Genomic DNA, 19,292 nt, shown 5'->3' with positions numbered 1-19,292 from the left:
TAAGATTTAGTGACGAACTCCGCTAGATTGTCCCCCAGCCCGCTCCGTTAAAAAACGCAATTGACGTCTATAGACGTCTTTGGCAGTGAACGTTTTTTTTTAAATTGACGTCTATAGACGTCAATGGCACCGAAAGAGTTACAAAAATATGTGGATCCTTTTCTGATTGGTCGCTACTTTGTGTGACCCGGTCGGATAGCCACGCCCCCTCATTCGAATATTAGAGCTGGGAAATTAATGCAACCATTGAAAAAATAAACATATTTTCTTGAACTGTATGAACAAATTTGTATTCATTAAGTTATTGATTTGTTTCATATTGATGTTTTATGAGCAATTATCAGTTTCTTTATAAAATATTGATGAAAACGGCATTCCATACCAACATGCTACAGCTGTTTGTTGGGTTCATTAATTATCATCATCACTAATGAACTGTTTAACAGCCATCTCACAGAAACAGGAACAGGTTGAGAAAAATGAAGAGCTTGAATGATTAAATCTGAGCACAGACGGGGTTGTTTTCAGCTAGTTTGGGAGAATCTGTGGAACTTAAAGGAGCCATGGCATGAAATTTTCACTTTTTAAGGTTGTTTTGTTTTAAGGTTGCCTGCGGTCCCCCAGTGGCTAAAAAAGACGATAGACCTAAACCATGCACTGGAAATGATTCTCCGCCTATGGTAATGTGACCATGCAGATGGCCTGATCGGGAAAGCTGCCTCATATGACGTGGAGGTTGTATCCTCCCAGAGCCCATATATGGCTATGCCAAAACTGCCTTTCCCCGCCCACAGCTCTTTGGCCAGCTCATTGCTCATTGCCGAACGTCTGAAAATGAACCCTGGATCAGGACCAACTCTCTTTGGCCCAACTACAGACCTCGGACAAGCTCTTATCTCTGCCAACTGGGCTGTTGGAGGTGTTTGCATGCCCATGAGATGGTTAGCTTGCTCATTTTAGACCAAAACCCCATACTTCAAGCTTCCTGAAGAAGAATGAATCCGCAGATTCAGTGCATTTCATCAGGATAATGATTCATTCATGGTTCCAGAGTCAAAACGGTCAGTCTGTCTGTGTCGTTAGCTCTGGAGCTAATAGCTCGGTCACTGTCGCTAATGTAACGGTAAATAGCATGAGGCATGCGAGTGGACACCTCTTTACTGTAACGCCAGTGTTGTGTACTTATTTGTTGTTTTGATAGCCGTCCTGCTGTTGGTGTCATGGCGCGCACGATATCTGCCTTTCCCCTGATTGAAATGACTAGCGCTACGTGCATCTTTGCAAACCAGAGCAATCTTTGACCCGCCTTTCTCCTCCTAATTTGCATTTAAAGCTGCAGACCCTAAACAGCTCATTCTGAGGATCCTAAGGAAAGCTCATTTTTGGGACTGGCTGTAATTCTGCACCAAGGCAGAATTTTGGGGAAAAAAACTCAGATACAGTATTAGGGGACCACTAAAGCCTATAAAAATATATAAAAGCCTCCATTTATTTTCATGCCATGGCACCTTTAAAGAGACGTGTGAGATCAGCTGAAATGCAAACTGGGATCAGCTCACATGAGCTTCAGCCAACAGTGATTCACATAGTTCATGTTAAAAAAAAACAAAAGGAGAAAATAATGCACCAGGACTTCAAATGAAGCCAGTCAGAGCGCATGCCGGCATGCAGAGGAAGAGGACGGATGAAGAGCACTTGGATCCATTCATTACCTTTATCCCTTCAGGCAGGGTGAGCACCCGGTGCTGGCCAATCAAATCCCAGTTCTCTCCGAGGTTTGTGTTCGTCCGACAGAGACGAGCACGAAGACGTTTGTTCCCGTGGAAGATCCGGCCGTTTGGGCCTGAAACCCTCTGACCAACAGTTCCAACATAAAAGGCCCACATGTTTGGGGTCTGGAGTCTGAATCCCTTCACACCTTAATCCCCTGGAAGGGATCTCCTGTTCAGACCAGCAGGTGAGATACCGTGAACCCGTTCCATTCTGAGTCCTGACCGGAGAAACCAGACGGAGTCTCCCGTTCAGGTGGCACAATGTGATCCTATGCTGGGTCTGGGGTGTCCCGAGGCTCCGCCCCTCTCCGTCACACCTGGCAGATGTTGTAGTAGACGGTGTGTGCGTGGCCCTGGCTCATCGAGTCGCCCGTCGCATCGTACATGCAGTCTTTGTGCGTGTGGAACTCGGTCATCGGAACGTCGGTACCGTGGGAGTTGTTGTGAGGATTCTGCGTCCCGTACGACGGCTGCGGAGAAACACAGAAGTACATCAGCCCAGAAAAGCTAAGCTAAGCTAGCCATGCTAGCCAAACTTTAAATCTGTTCTTAATGCCCAGACATAAGTCTGACACGTCTAAGAAGAGGTACTTTCTGAACTCATGAACAAAGCTGTTCCAACTTCTGATCTTTTTCATGTTTTTTGTTCATCTCTGTTAATTCTTGATATATATTTTTATTCATTTTCTCTAAATTTCACCCGGACTTCCATATAAACACTCCCATGATGCACCTCTCCATGTACATGTGACATCATTGTTGTCATTAACTTGTGTTTCTCTCTCTCAGCAGGTGTCCCTGGCCTGGTGTTACGGTGTTTGTTGTCCCCTCTTTCCTGTCCTCTCAGCCCCCAGCTGGTCCAGGCAGATGGTTCCTGGTTCTGGTTCTGATGGAGGTTTCCTCCTGGTTCTGGTTCTGATGGAGGTTTGTTCCTGGTTCTGGTTCTGATGGAGCTTTCTTCCTGTTCAAAGGGAGTTTTTTCTCCCCACAGTCGCCTCGTGCACGCTCAGGACGGGGGATTGGATCAGAGAGAAGCTTCTATGCCATCTGTTGGTTTCCTGAGCTGGGAAACTGTTTTTGAATTGACTCTGGATGAATGAATTGGACTCTAACTGGCTTGAATTGGACTTATACGTATTATTGAAGTGCCTTGAGATGCCTTGCCTTTTGCGCTTAATAAATAAAACTGAACTGAATTGAAAGTGACTCAAAACATGAAAAACTACATCTGACCGTATGTTTTACTTCTAGAATTCAAACTGAGGTTTTATCTTCTCTTCAATAATAAGCACGTCAGGATAACAAACAGCTTTGAATGTTTCTGCCGCGTCTTTAAAAGCTGGGAGCTCGGCTGCTGTGCTTTACCTTTCCTGCTCTGCTCAGGGGGAAGTCTTTCCGACACAGGTGTGCAATTATTCCTGCCGCCAGAGCGTCGCCGAGCACGTTGATCACGGTCCTAAACCGGTCCCTACGGACGCAGAGCGGACGCCGTCAGACCCCGGCAGCCATCAACAGGAAGACATTTCCATCATATCATTGCTTTGACTTACAGAATCCAGTCAATGGCCACAATGAGCGTGATGTCATCTGCTGGCAGGCCCACAGAGGTGAGCACGATCACCATGGTGACCAGCCCGGCCTGAGGGATGCCGGCTGCACCGATGCTGGCAGCCGTTGCTGTAATGCTGGAAAACACGTAAAATTCCACCAATCAGAGAAGCAGATGATCTGAGCTGATGGTGGGCTTGTTGTCTGACATTCGACCTGGATTAAATACACACAATCTGACCCGAAACGGTCCGGTTGTCAAGGCAACGCTACAACCCGACCACATGACCACAAAACAAACTATTTCTAATGGCAGAAATTCTTTCCATAACACAGTCAGGTTTATATAATACATCATATTATAAACCCTAAACTTCACATCACAAAATGCTTATTTACTCTTTATAGTAACTTTACACTCAATAAATATACAACCTGCAATGAAAACAGAAAGCTAATATGGCGGTTACAGCGGTAAACTTCCTGTTTCTGTGAAAAAGCAGAAATTTAACAGCTTTCAAGGGGCATAAAGCTCCTTTTTTCTGATTTAGTTTAGTTTTACTTTAGTTTAGAAGCAGGAACAAAGATAACCACACCATCTATCACAAAATGTGAAAACGAGGATAAACTTTTCAAAGGTCCCAGATCTCAGTCAGCTTATTCGGGCTCAGGCTTGTTCACACACACATCATCACCAAAGAAATTCAAAAGCTTTATACATGTTGAGACTCCTTACATCTATAGCCAATAATCAGCAGCCGTGGGCTCCACTAAGCAACAGAAACCATAAGAGGGAGCTGTTTTCCTCTGTATGGAATTTACTCCAGAAACAGAAATTAACATGAGAAGAATAGAAGATGTAGTCTAGAAGAGCAACTGTCTGCTTATAAAACTGATCAAATAAAATAAAACCTCTGTTAGATCGCTAAAGGCCTTGAGGATGACTGATCAGATCTGGAACGTAGCTACACCTGTACTAATGTGACCTTTAAGTAACCCGTAAGACAACTCAAACATCTTAACACAGCTGAAAATCCACTCAAGAGGTGCAAGCTTAAGGTTTTCCAAGGCCTCCAACGTTCCCTTCCAAACTGAAGTCATCAAAAACACATGGACGGACCTCAAGAGAAGCAATGCATGCAAGACAGCCAAAGGATCTTCTAGATTTACAATCCTTTTGCTGGAAGAATGGTCAAAATCTCCCAAACTTAAATCAAAAAAGACTTTGAAGTTCTACAGAAAGTGTTTAAATGACCGATGGTGTCCTACCAAGCACTGACCACATATGGTACCCAAACTGCTTAAAGGAAAGTCTGACTTTATGCCCTTTTGAGTTCAGCATAAGTTTGGAAGTTGACTGTTGTTTCACATATAAATGACACTGTCGTCGGCATACTGCCGGATCTGCTTCCACACAAAAACACCCGTGTTGCTACTGTAAACCCCTTAACGCCTGAATTTATATAGCTGTATATAAAAAAATGTTTTGTGTGTGTTTTAGCCTTTAAGTAGATGGTAAATAATGCTGAGAATATTAATTTCACTTTCACACAAAAAATAATTAGAAATTTTGGTATGTTGCAAATTTGCGACAACAGGCATCCATGTCAATTTGGAGTCAATTTTGTATGTTTGGTATGTAATTTGGTATGTTGCTTATTTTCAACACCAGGCATAATAGTCAATAATAAGATAACAACAACACAGTAATATAACAGTGAAAAAACAATGTTTTTTTATTCACCCTTTTTTTTTTTTACATATTTATTTATATAAATCTGCAACAGGAAATAAGTCCGTCACTTTGCGGTCCCACTAGAAACAAGTGCTATCTCCGCTGGCATATATGCGACAATAGGCGTTAAGGGGTTAACACCAAAGTCTGTGTTGGTTTACCTGATGGTGACTAACTGGCCAAAGTCCAGCTCGTAGTCGTTAACCTGAGCGATGAAGATGGCCGCCACAGCCTCGTAAAGCGCCGTGCCGTCCATGTTAATGGTGGCTCCAACAGGGAGGACAAAGCGAGCAATCTGCCGGTCAACGTGGCAGTTTTCCAACAAGCATTTCATGGTGATGGGAAGCGTGGCAGAGCTGAGAAGAGATGATGGCCAAGTTAATGGAACAAAAATCCGATGATACTTATGGAGCGCCAATTAGAGCAGAACTGACCTGGAGGAAGTGGCCAGAGCGATCACCATGGCCTGCAGCAGCCCTCGGATGAAGACGAAGGGATTCTTCTTGGTGAGGATTAAGTAGAAGAGAGGGAGGAGGATGAGTCCATGGACGAAGAGGCCAGCAAGCACGGTGATACCGTACCAGCCCAGCTTCTTCCCTAGTGTGCTTGGGTCCTGCATGTCGAGGATTTTCCCTGCCACCAAGAAGATGATCCCAAATGGGAAATACCTGAGAGGACAACAAAGAGGATCAAGTTGGATAAAAATGTTCTTACAAAGAAAATCCAATCTAATGCTCATCCTCTCAGAAGCAAGTTTTTGGCTGACAGATGCTCGTATTAGTGTCACTATAAAGGAGTAATGAACAGAGATGGGACCAAGTCACACATGTGCAAGTCTCAAGTAAGTCTCAAGTCTTAGCTTTCAAGTCTCAAGTCATTTTTTCTTCGGCAAGTCAAGTCAACTTATTATTGCAATTTTACCTTCAGAATCTGATCTTAATAAAGTGAAAACACAAAGATATAAGTAACTGTCAGTAAACATCATTGGCCAATGTGTCCAACCTGCCCACCCCGTATCATATCAAGCTAACGTTAGCTAACTACCGACTAGGCTAACAGGCTAATATTAGCTAATTTGACGAGCACTCACTGGTCAGAATGGATCTTCAAATGACGAACAAAGTTCGAAGTTATGCTAGATGCTTAACACTCGAGTCATTCAAGTTATCGAGTCTCAAGTCAAAGTGCCGAGTCTTTAACTTCCAAGTCCGAGTCGAGTCTCAAGTCTTTTGTTTTTTGTCAAGTCAAGTCACAAGTCATCAAAACAGCAACTCAAGTCGACTTGAGTCCAAGTCACAGTGACTTGAGTCCCCGTCTCTGGTAAAGAATGATTAACATACGACCATTAAATATAAAAATATATATGAAAGAGTTCATAGAACAGAGCTGCGCTGTGTGTTTTACAGAGTAGTTCCAAAACATTGTGGGATCTTAAGCTGCGATTATACTCAACACACATCAACACAAAGCCATTATTGTTCATTCCGGCGCCACGGCGCCCTGACACCACAGAAAACTTCCAACTTCCACGTGGTTACGGTCACACGGTGAGGTCAAGTTGGGTTTTTGTCTTGTCTCCATGTTTTGTCATTTCCTGTATCATTTTGAAGACAATGGCTGTGTTCGAAACCGCATACTACATACTACATACTGATCTATCAGACAGTATGCAGAGCGTTTACCCACAATGCATTTCGCTCCTGCCTGAGCCGAAATCAGCCGGCCTGAAGCTGATTTCCCTTAAGCTCTAAACTCTGTAAACTTTAGCAACATTTGAAACATTTTCAGGTGAGAAAGTAGTCGTTTAGATCCCCAACGTGTTGAAAACCTGACAAAATACCGGCTGTTTACAATTTAGTTCCCACGAATTCGGCGCTACTAAAGCTAGCCGCAGTGAGCTAACGCACTTCCGGTTATTTTCCGTTGTAGCTAGCTTGAAACTGCCGTTTTGACAGGAAATGGTGATCGGCGACGTCACGTTACTTTGCATCTTGGGTAGTTTGAGTATGAGTAGTAACCTCATGATGCATACCCAACATTTCGGAGAATCTAGTATGCATCCGGGAACTTCTACTTACTCAAACTGGCTTACTAACTCAAAAAGTTAGTATGAGTAGTGGGAGTAGTAGGAGAAGTGTGCGGTTTCGAACACAGCCTTACTCTCCTTTTGTTTCAGGTCTCTTGCCCTTCCTCATGTGTCCCCCGTTGGAACGTCTTCCCTGATTCCTGATTGTGTCCACCTGTTTCCCATTACCCTCATGTGTCTAACAGTCTGCGTCTCCCTTTGTCTTGTGCCTGAGTGTTTCGTTTTGTCGATCACCCAAGCCTGCCACAGTCACAGTAAACCTTGCCTTGTTAGTTCGTATACAAAGCCACGATTCTTTGCCTCCTTGTGAGTGATTTTTTGTTTGTAAATTTCGTGATCTAGTCTTAAGTTTTCATATCCATTTTAGATGTGAATTTTTTTGTTATAGATAATGTTTCATAGATTTTGTATGGATTTTTGAGTGCATTTAGTCATTTTTCCTCCTTAGGGAGTGATTTTTGGTTTATAATTCATAGTTAATTGCCCTCCTCTTAGCAGAGTGAGTTTCTGTTGTTTTTTCCTCTTTTATTTTTTTAAGTTTTATAGAACATATAGAATAACAATTTCATAGCTTATCATTTCATCACTTCGTATTGGTGGTTGGATATATATATATATATATACAGTATATATAATTTAAATTCATTTAAATGATTTTATTTGTTTCTCTTTATATTCTTTTATGTATTTTAATGCTTCTTCCACTCCCTGCTACAATGCTTTTATTTTATGTAAAGCACTTTGAATTGTTTGTACATGAAATGTGCTATAAAAATAAATCTGATTTGATTTTATATATATATATATATATATATATATATATGTATATAAAATCTGCCTAATTGGATTCTCTGCATCTGAGTCCTCTTTCAAGCCTAGGTCTGACAGTTACAGAAATTTACAACCAGACGAAACGACACCAAAGCACCAAGAACGCCAGCGAGACGCTAAGAACAGCGAGCGCAAACTAAGCTTTATTTATTTTTCTGACCGATGGGATCATTCTTTATCCTTTATGCTCACGTAATCATTTCTACTCCTGCGTAGCTGCTTAATTCATCACTGACCGCTTGTTCTGGGAATGTTCTTTATCTTTAGTTGTGGTTCTGGTTGACTCCTTTCGGGCGTCACTCCACACAGCAGGTGGAAATAAGCTGATTGAGTCTTGCTGGTGAAAGCTTTAAAAAGATCTTGAAACTAAAGGACTAGAACACATTAAATGACCGAAGTATCCAGTGCTCATATAAGAACTGTTTAGTTGTGGCTTGGTTAACTGCAGAAGTTCTCGGAAAAAGTCTTTTTCTCAGCTTTTTAATGACAAAAATGATAATTTGTGCGTTTCTTTTTGTTTTCACTGTCGATCCAAAAGCTTTCTGGACCTGCAAGCCCTCATATGTGTTGATTTTGGTGCCTTTCCCTAAAAAAAAAAGAAAAAGCCTCAGGAAACTTTAACACAGATAATGTGTTGGCAGCAGGTTTAACTGCTGCTGGCTTTAATCGGCTCAGGGCGCCAACCTGAGCGGAGGCGGAGTCAGCGCCGTAACCGATGGCACGTTCTCACCGCCACCAATGGGTCAGCGGGTCAAGATGAACGTCACCCTGCTGCGTTTCCAAGGGCAACCACGGACACAGCTGAGCCAGAGTCAGCAGGGCTGTGGTGCCCAGGCGGCTCGTTTCGTGGATAATAATGAACACAGCAGAGGTTCAGCTCACCAAACGGCAGCGTTGATGATCTTCATCACACACTCGTTGATGCACTGACAGACGTTGACCAGCGGAGCTCCACGTTCTCCCATCCTGCCCAGCAGCAGACCTGCAGCGGATGAAAACACCCCGGCGTTACGCTGCCGCTTTAAACTGCATCTTTGATAACTTTGTCCTGAGAACAACAGCGTTTTCTTTTGGATTGTTTTGATGCATTTTGCAGATTCTAACTCGGATGTTAACCCCGTGCACCTTAAAGAGACAGTTCGCCTCTTTTGACATGAAGCTGTGTATCATCCCATATCAGCAGCATCATTTCTGAACATCTTCTTACCCCCTGCTGCGTCCTGTGAGCAGAGTTCCAGCCTCGTTTTGGTGTTGATGAAGGTAGTCCGGCTAGTTGGCTGGGCTTTAAAAAATAAAGCGTTTTGCTTCTCAGAACAATATGCGTTCAACAGAGTAATACATTTGCATCACAAAATGGTTCTCCAGGAAAAAGTCAGAGCTCACAATCTCTTGGCCCTATTTTCTCTCCCTTCGTATCGCTGCCTGCTGTGCAGAGCGAGCAGCAAACACTGTAACAGGCGCGGCTGTCGGCAGGCGTCTTTCGTTTCGTTTCGTTTCCTTTCCTTTTCTTTCTTTTGTTTCCTTTCGTTTCATTTCCTTTTATTTCTTTTTTCTTTCCTTTTCTTTCCTTCCTTTCCTTTTCTTTTCTTTCAACAAAAGGAAAGGAAAGGAAGGAAAGAGAAGGAAAGGAAAGGAAAAGAAAGGAAAGCAAAGGAAAGAAAACAAAACAAAAGGAAACTAAAGGAAAGGAAACATAAGAAAGCAAAAACGAGGCTGGAACTCTGCTCACAAGACGCAGCAGGGGGTAAGAAGATGTTCAGAAATGATGTTGCTGATATGGGATGTTACACAGCTTCATGTCAGAAGAGGCGAACTGTCCCTTTAAAACCAACCAACAGGTCTGAAAGGTTTTATTTGTTTTGATTTGGTGCTTTATGAATGAAACTGAATAGAATAAACAGACGTCACAGAATCTCAGCTTAATAATACACTTTATATACGATGTGTTGCTTCTAATATTTATAAGAAACGTGTCTTGTATATCAATGAGATGATGGAAGTCCTCAGTGTGAGTGAGAAGCCATGAATCAGCTGAAATTAGGAGTCGTGACAGAAAAACGCAGAATGTTAGAAAACTGTCTCAGGATTCATTTCTCACCCATGGTGGCCGAGAAGATGACGATGCCGAGGACGTTCATCTGCTGGCTGCTGCCGGGACTGGTTTTGTACATGATCTCTGGGGGCGGAGTCAGCTCCAGGTACACCGTCCGTCCTTTGGGGTCATCGTCATCGGGAACGACGTAGACAAAGTCGGACTGGATGGCTTTAGTTGGGACTTTGAGGATGGGGACCAGGTCCGTTTTGTACTGGATAAACACAACCGGGTTTGTTACGGGAAGCAAAGCGTGAGGCGCCAACATCGGTTTTAAACTCGTGCTGTCTTACCTGCTGAAACGTGGCTTCGATCAAGTTGGAGGGAACCATGTTTCTGTGGAACAAGAGGAGAAACAGCCATTAACCTTAGTCAGAATCAGACAATTTCAGCACCAAGTTACAGACAAAAAGGTAAGTGAGAGATGAGACCAATCAAACATCAGTCTCTGGAACGGTCATAGTTTACGGCTCGATGCGCAACAATTAGGGCTGAGCAGTTTTATCGATACTGCGATATATATCGATATTTTGTTTCCAGATAAAGTATTGATTTATTTTTTTCTTTAAAGCAAACTTTATTGAAAAGACAGACGTTACAATTAGTGAAAACACAGAACATTAAGGTAATACAATACTCTGCCAGGGGGTCACATTATACAAAACATCGTATCGTATCGAATCAAATCATATCGAATTGTATCGTATAGTATCGAATCGTATCGTATCGAATCGAATCAAATCATATCGAATTGTATCGTATAGTATCAAATCGAATCAAATCAAATCATATCGAATCGTATTGAATCGTATCGAATCAAATCGAATTGTATCGAATCGCATCGTATCGAATCAAATCATATCGAATTTAATCGTATCGAATCGTATTGAATCGTTGGCTGAATACCGTGTATCGTATCATGAGATTAGTGTTTTGCTCCGGCCCTAATAACCGATTACACGCACACACAATAGAAATACATCAAAGCTGCAGCTCAGTTTGGACTGCTGTGCTATGACTTCACCACACGATGGGATTTTGCTGAAACTGCTCAAACCCAGTCCGACAGACTTTACAGTAGAAACATCATTCAGAGTTTAAGTTGGACTCTTACTGACTCAACCTGTTGGTGCTTCTCAAAGTCAAGGAAGGAGCTTTTACAGCTGCCACATTATCAAATCTTAACAAAGAACTGCCCCAAGGCTCATCCTTCATTTTGTGAAACGTAAGCGATGCTTCTGCACATCCTGGGCAGCTTCATTACACTAACAGTCTTTTCCACACATCAAGTGTGAGGAGGGTTGCTTTGGGCAGATGTTCTGATGTTTTCAGTGTCACATCCATGGGGTTTTTGTCAGTTTTTAAGTTTATCTCATGTCTTGGTTTTTAGTTCCTGTTTCGTTCTGGGTTTTCCCTCATGCCTTAGTTTTCTAGTCCAGGTCCGGTATTTAGTTTAGCCATGTTTTCCCCACAGTTCTTGTTGCTTTTCCATCACCTTCACCTTCAACAATCCAACCACAGCATCTGAACGAGTTCCTTATGAGCCCGTCCTCGAGGATTTACAGAAGCGCCGACTCTGCTCTGGACCCCACGACAGGATCTACGCAGACTTATCAACTCTGACAGCTGAGATCTGCAGTGGTGAGCAGACCGTCAGCTGCCATCTTTTGTCATGCGACAGGCCAACGACGCTCGAGCAGAAGTTGGGCTGCGGGGCAGTCGGTGGCGTAGTGGGTTAAGCAGCCGCCCCATGTGCAGAGACTACAGTCCTCGCTACAGCTGGCCCCGGTTTGAGTCCCGCACCGGAGGGCCCTGTGCTGCATGTCTTCCCCATCTCTCTGCCCCCTGCTTCCTGTCTCTCCAACTGTCTATCCATTAAAGGCATAAAAAGCCCAAAAAAATATTTAAAAAAAAAAGAAAAAAAAAGAAGTTGGACTGCACCAACGGGCTCCCTGCAGAGGGGGGCCTGTCCGGATCAGCCGACCCTCAGCAGGGGTCAGAGGTCAACAGGATGATGATGTGTTCTGCCTGCTCGTGCAGCTTCTTCCACAGTTGGCACGAGAGCTCAGTCTGCCAACGTGCCACAGCAGAGATCACTGACTCGCTTAATCTGTCACTTATCCTCCCGGGATTACTAAAAATACCCTGATCGGCCTGCCCTCTAATGGGATTGATGCGTGTGTTGGTATGCGTTCTACGTTTTGTTGATCGCAGCTGAGGTAATTGGTGGACTGTCGGTCTGCGAGGGTGACGATTACTCTAAAGTTAAGATACAGCCATGGACCGTAATGCCCTACGCAGTGCGGTCCGATCTGCTGAGTGCATCATCGGTAGGAACCTTCATCTAACACACAAGATGTCTTTGTAGAGCTGGCAGAATCCTAAAAAACTGCCATCCCCCATCCTTCAGACTGTTCACCATGCTGCCTTCTGGTAGGCGGTACAGAACAGAGATGGGGACTCGAGTCGACTCGAGTCGCTGTTTTGATAACTTGACAAAAAATAAAAGACTTGAGACTCGACTCGGACTTGGAAGTTAAAGACTCGGAACTTGACTTGAGGCACGATGACTTGAATGACTCGAGTGTTATTCAGTTCATGTTTTCAGTTTGAATATAAGATTAATAAATTAATTAAAAAAATAACATGGATTACCCGGTAGGAGCGCAGGCTGAGAATGGCGTCCTGATTGGATCCCTACCCTGTCAATCAGCCATGCCCTCTCTGCATACCTTAGTGTTTATTGGAGAGAATAAACTCATATCAGATATGCATCAACATGTCAGCGGGACCGAGAGTCGTTGGCTTTCATCATCACCATTTTGACGGCAAAAGACGAACAGCTCAGTGCAAGACATGCGGCATCAACATCTCAGACAGCCAGACGACAACTTCCAACTTTGTTCGTCATTTGAAGATCCATTCTGACCAGTAAGTGCTGTCAAATTAGCTAATATTATCCTGTTAGCCTAGCTGGTAGTTAGCTAACGTTAGCTTGATATGATACGGGACAGTTACTTATATCTTTGTCTTTTCACTCTTTTTAAGATCAGATTCTGCAGGTAAAATTGCAATAATAAGGTGACTTGCCCAAGAAAAAATTACTTGGGACTTGCACATGTGTGACTTGGTCCCATCTCTAGTACAGAAGCATCCGGTCTCACATCTGCAGAATGGAGAACAGTTTCTATCCTAAGGCCATCAGGCTCCTAAATGGACTATAATGCACTCTCATCACTTACACACTTTATACTTTTCACATGCCTACCTCCACTGCTGTTTGCACTGCAACTTGCAATATTGCACAATATTGTATTTCTTATTTTACCTTATGTTATAGGTTAGTATAGGTCTTAGATTAGCATAGGCTATTATGTGTATTATATGTTCAGTACAGCTCTTGTACTTAGCGTTAAAATGTATATCGTAGTATCCACATTGCCTATTTATTGTTACTGTCTTTGTTAGAGTACTTATGACATGAGATGTTACGGCGTGTTACGTCTTGTTATGGTAGTTGCTGTACGGTGTCCTGTCCTAAGAATTTCAGTCAGATACTGTTGTTCTGTGTATCTGACAATAAAAGACTTGACTTGACACAGCAGAATGGAAACGGGAAACTAAAGTTCCATTTGTGTGAAAACCTGTTTTTTGGAAACTCTTAATTTTCCAGAATTTCTAGCGTGACCTTCAGAGTGTGGTGCTGAGGAAGGAAATAAATTCTCAACTTTACAAACAGCAGGAACACAAGACATATTCCACTGAGTCAATATTTATGGAACAAAAACTGAGACAAAACACAGAAGCAGTGAGTGAAAAACTAAGTGAACCCTTCCTGCTTCCACAGGAACTCAGAGGGTCAGTAGCAGCCAGGAGCTGCTGATCAATGCTCTGATTAACTGATCATCAGTCAGCGTGAGCAGCTCTATGAAAGCAGAAGTTCTGCAGCATTCAGGTGTGTGTTAACACGATGCCAAGGAGGAAAGACATCAGCCATGATCTCAGAGAAGCAGCTGCTGCTGCCCATCAATCTGGGAAGGGTTATAAGGCCAGAAACCCAAGAGCTACATCTCAGACTCTGCAGGCCTCAGTCAGCATGTTAAAGGTTAAAGGTCACCCCAAGGTCAGAAACCCAAGAGCTACATCTCAGACTCTGCAGGCCTCAGTTAGCATGTTAAAGGTTAAAGGTCATGACAGCACAGTTAGAAACAGACTGAACAGGTACGGCTTGTTTGGAAGGGCTGCAGGAGAAAGCCTTTTTAGAGCCTCTCTAAAAAGAACATGGCAGCACAGCTCAGGTTTGCAAAGCTGCATCTGAACAAACCACAAGACTTCTGGAACAATGTCCCTTGGACAGACCAGACCAAAGTTGTTTTTTTTGGGCAAGTCAAGTCAAGTCACCTTATTATTGCAATTTTACCTGCAGAATCTGATCTTAATAAAGTGAAACGACAAAGATATAAGTAACTGTCAGTAAACATCATTGGCCAATGTGTCCAACCTGTCCACCCCGTATCATATCAAGCTAACGTTAGCTAACTACAGACTAGGCTAACAGGATAATATTAGCTAATTTGACGAGCACTTACTGGTCAGAATGGATCTTTAAATGGCGAACAAAGTTGTAAGTTATGCTAGATGCTTAACACTCAAGTTATTCAAGTCATCGTGTCTCAAGTCAAGTGCCGAGTCTTTAACTTCCAAATCTGAGTCGAGTCTCAAGTCTTTTTTTTTTGTCAAGCCAAGTCACAAGTCATCAAAACAGCGACTCGAGTCGACTTGAGTCCCCATCTCTGTGTCCTGATACCTGAAAGCTTGGAATTGAACTTTGTTTTCCACCACTGTAACTTGGTTAGATTCTGTAGATATGAGGCAGTTCCACACATACAGATGTTTGGCATTCAAAGTATAAAGTATCACAGCGAGTTTTATTCTCCTCTCACCTGATCAGGTCGAGCAGGGCGTCGGCAGAGGTCATGACCGGCCCGCCTCCCAGCCGGTTGCTCTCCATATCCGTCCCCACGCCAGGTTTTATGATGATCACGAGTAAGATGCCGACCACCACGGCTATGAAGGTGGTCCACAGGTAGTAGGTGACAGTGAGGACGCCCATCCGGCAGCAGGCCTTCGATTCCATCGACGACAAACCCGACATTAAACTGCAAAACGAGACGTGTGTTGCCATTAAGGCAAAATGTTTTAAAGGACTTTTAATTTTTTAATACTAACACCTTATTTTTCTATTACCACTAACACCATATTTTATTTATTTTATTATCGTAACAAAAAAACTGTGCATCACCCTTTCCATTTTTTTACTTTACTTATATATTTTTTATATTTTTATATTCACACTCTCTTTGCACTGTTTTTGGTGTATGGAAGTTTTTCTGTGCCATCAGAGTTTGAATACGAATTTCTAATGTTGAATTTTTACAGCATCAAAATCTGACTTTGAATTTGAAAAACCAACAGTGTAAAACAAAAAAATTCTAAAAACAAAAATCAGTGGAAAAAGATTCAACATCTAAAAATTCAGTGGAAAAAAAGTCAACTTCAGGTTAGATGTTGAATCTGGTTCTTTTTCCACCAAATTTTTTTAAGTTTTAAGTTTTAAGTTTTTTCCATTGATTTTTCTTTTTAGAACTTTTTTTTTTTTTTTTACACTGTTGGTTTTTCGAATTCAAAGTCTTATTTTGATGCTGTAAAATTCAACATTAGAAATTCATATTCAAACTCTGATGGCACAGAAAAACTTCCATATTGGTGGCTTTAAATTTCGTTGTACCATGTATAATGACAATAAAGGCATTCTGATTCTGATTTGACAGGCTGCAGATCGGTTCCGGGAGTTTGAGGTCATTTCCTGTAGTTCGGAAAGTTAAACAATCTGAATGTATGCGTGCGAAATCCATCTGCTGCCAGCACTAGAGGCAATGTCGTGAGTACAAATTCATGATTAGGTTAATAAGTTAATGTTAAAATACTATATAAAAAGGAAAGATTAGATTATATTGTACTTTATTTATCCCACAACGGGGAAATTCACTTGTCACAGCAGCAACAACAGACATGAACAAGAAATATAAAAAAAGAGAAAAAGCAAGTACTAAAAGTAAAAAAAAGTAAGTACTAAAAAAGTGACCAAAAAGTAAAGTGACCTAGTATAAATAATATTGCACATTGTGAAGTTGGTTATATAAATAATACGAGTAAAAAAAAAAAATTAAAAATGTAAAAAAACAACAACATATATTTACATGTATATTTCATTACAAGATTTTTGCTAAAACAGTCGAACTTCATTCTTTTGTTACAGTTTTCACTCTGTCATGTAAGATGATGTTGATAGTAAACAGCAAGCTCATTACGACTCGACGTCTTTTTGCATCAGAGTTAGTTTGGTTGTATAGATACAGTTGCTACACTACAGTGAGGACACACAGCATGCCTTTGATTCCATCGACGACAAACCCGACATTAAACTGCAAAACGAGACGAGAGAAGATGGGGATGAGCTTGGTTAGCTTGTAAAAACCTGGAGGGAAACTCGTGGACTCGCCCCATTGAGCCTTGGGTCTACTGTTTGCACCACCAGGCTAATGTTTCCTTCTCCCAACACTTAAAGACACTCCATTCATTCAAGTCGTTTTATTTTAGCATCATCGTTTCATCGGAACCTCGTTTCTCTGAAACTTCCCAACAGAATATTAAATGAACCACATCAAAGACGATTCTGGAGAAAGTTGAACACATTTCGATGCCCTTTTTTCACAGAATTAAGGATGTTTCCCCCGACAGAAACGTGTCCTCCTACCTGGACGTGATGAGAGGAAGGATGAGCATCTTCAGCATCCTCATCAGCAGCTCTCCGGGAAAAGAGAAGTAGATCTTGGCCTGCGGAGAGAAATAAAACCTTTTTATTAGGGCTGGGCAAATTAACTTGTTATTATCGCGTTAACTCGTTAATTGGATAGGAAAGTTCAGAGAGACAGGAAGCAGGGGGCAGAGAGAGGGGGAACAACATGCAGTACCGTCCGATGCGGGACTCGAACCGGGGACAGAATCAGAATTAGAATCGGCTTTATTGGCCAAGTTTGAGTAAACAAACAAGGAATTCTGACTCCGGTTAAACTTCACTCTCAAAGTACAACACTAAACAATAACATAAAAGAATAAAATTAGAAATAAGCTGCAGCGAGGACTATAGCCTCTGTATACTACACCACGGACCACCCCTGTTTTATTATTTATTTTATTTTGTAAAAGTCTGTTGCTCACAGACTTTTATTTTGTAAAAATCTGGTGCTCACAGGCTTTTATTTCGTAAAAGTCTGTTGTTCACAGGCTTTTATTTTGTAAAAGTTTGTTGCTCACAGGCTTTTATTCTGTAAAAGTCTGCTGCTGTCTGCTGTGGAACAGGAAAAGAAAGTAATCGGCGGATCCACCAAACATGGAGAAGGGTACGGAACTTTTACTCGGCCATTTTCATGTTAAAGTTCTTCCAGACGGCGGAGTCGACAGAACCAAAGTCATCTGTAAACTCTGCCAAGTTGAATTGTCTTCTCAGCGTAGTAGTTCCAGTCTAAAATATCACTTAAAGGCAAAACACACAACTGATAGCAGCAAGTCATTCAAGGAAACAGACAGTGGAGCGAGGCTTCTACATAAAAACTACAGAAAGATGCTGATGTTAAAAGTGTGTTTGCACAACAAATGTTATGGCACTTTCATTCATATGGCAGCACATTTAAAATAAAGCTAAATGCTAAAAGCTATACACTTTTGGATTCATTTTGGGATTCTGCGTACAAATGCGATTAATCGTGATTAATCAGGGAAATCATGTGATTAATTAGATTAAACATTTTAATCGTTGCCCAGACCTAGTTTTCATCTGAATCAGCTGGGGCCTCATGTACAAAGCGTGCGTATGCACCTTTTCACATCAACGATCAGATGTATCAAGAGCGAAATGACCGCGGAAATGTGCGGTGCCTCACGGCAGCTTCAGGGCTGGCGTACGCAATTGTTTACAGCTGCTGATTCTTTGGCGACACCTAGAGGTGATGTTGGGAAACTGTTATAATAAATAAATGTGAAAACAATTAGTCCTCAGACAGTGATGTGCACATTTGAGATAGATGAACAATTGATACTGATAAACATTGAACGCACCCATGTGTCTGCAATTACTCGAGTGGATATAAAAGCAGCGCAAAGTGGTGCAATTCATACCATTAAAAACAATGGCTGCTTTAGTATTAGAAGACTTTGCAAATGGTGCAATTGGAAGAGAGCGTGTGTTCAGAAACAGAGAGGATTTACTGGCACATGATGGCGACTCATTAGCCGTTTTGAGGGAAATCCTCCTGGAACTGTGCGCAGAGCTGCGGCCGGCGTTGGAGCGCAACACAGCGAGAAGCCATGCGCTGCCTGTGCTCACAGGTGATGTGCACACTGGGGTTGCTATAGCAACCGGGGCATTCCAGAGGGAGCTGGCCAACCGATTGGGACTGTGCTAGTCTACCCTGAGCCGAGCCATGCCAGCCGCGTGGGACAGAATTATCCGCATCTCAGCCACGTATATCAAATTCCCAACAGGCCAACATTAAAGCTCAGTTTGAAGCGAGAGCCGGTTTTCCTAACGTAATCGGAGCTATCGACTGCACACACATTGCTATAAAAGCGCAATCACATGATGAATTTGTATGTTAACAGGAAATATTTTCAATCGATCGATGTACAGATCATATGTGATGCATAAATGCAATTAACCAACATTGTGGCGAGGTGGCCTGGTTCAACGCACGATTCATACATTCTGAGTAACAGCATCGTTGGGAACAGACTGCAGGGTGGCACTGTGCGTGATGGCTGGCTTCTTGGTGAGTAACTTTATGTGCAATTGCCCTAATATTATTCCCCGTGACGCATTGAGTATTTGCGCCCCCAATTTCTATCCCGTCTTCACAGCATCATAGTCGGTGGTTGAAGTTAGTTTCTTGCTGTTTTTTGCTGGTTAAACTTCAGCTTCAGATCTTTCTAACAAGCCCCTGATCGTCTCTGTGGGCATATATTAATAACCCTGTGCGTAAAGTGTGAAAGGTCTTAATCAGCCTCACCTTTCCCCGGCGCACTTCTGCACGTTACTGTATGAACACGTTGTTGTGAGTTACACAAAAACATGGGTATTTACCTTGGGGGTAATCAGAGTCACCTACATGA

The 19,292-nt window shown here is 42.4% G+C and overlaps 1 protein-coding gene across 1 annotated transcript in view; it reads right to left on the bottom strand.

The window, feature by feature from the left end:
* Positions 1 to 1,870: 1,870 nt before the first annotated feature.
* The window catches only part of LOC142400843 (excitatory amino acid transporter 5-like), a 32,321-nt gene continuing 14,899 nt past the window's right edge, over positions 1,871 to 19,292 (bottom strand). Inside the window, exons 2-11 of the mRNA XM_075486077.1 lie at positions 16,882 to 16,961; positions 15,008 to 15,223; positions 10,358 to 10,400; positions 10,071 to 10,278; positions 8,855 to 8,954; positions 5,490 to 5,723; positions 5,217 to 5,411; positions 3,323 to 3,457; positions 3,138 to 3,240; positions 1,871 to 2,242 (exon numbers count right to left, since the gene is read on the bottom strand). Coding sequence (XP_075342192.1) covers positions 2,084 to 2,242; positions 3,138 to 3,240; positions 3,323 to 3,457; positions 5,217 to 5,411; positions 5,490 to 5,723; positions 8,855 to 8,954; positions 10,071 to 10,278; positions 10,358 to 10,400; positions 15,008 to 15,223; positions 16,882 to 16,961 — 1,473 coding nt within the window. The 3' untranslated portion in view covers positions 1,871 to 2,083. The remainder of the gene's footprint in view (positions 2,243 to 3,137; positions 3,241 to 3,322; positions 3,458 to 5,216; positions 5,412 to 5,489; positions 5,724 to 8,854; positions 8,955 to 10,070; positions 10,279 to 10,357; positions 10,401 to 15,007; positions 15,224 to 16,881; positions 16,962 to 19,292) is intronic.

The sequence above is a fragment of the Odontesthes bonariensis genome, chromosome 15 (assembly GCF_027942865.1).
Source record: "Odontesthes bonariensis isolate fOdoBon6 chromosome 15, fOdoBon6.hap1, whole genome shotgun sequence".
NCBI classification, from domain to species: domain Eukaryota; kingdom Metazoa; phylum Chordata; class Actinopteri; order Atheriniformes; family Atherinopsidae; genus Odontesthes; species Odontesthes bonariensis.
This window is presented reverse-complemented; position numbering and strand designations above follow the sequence as displayed.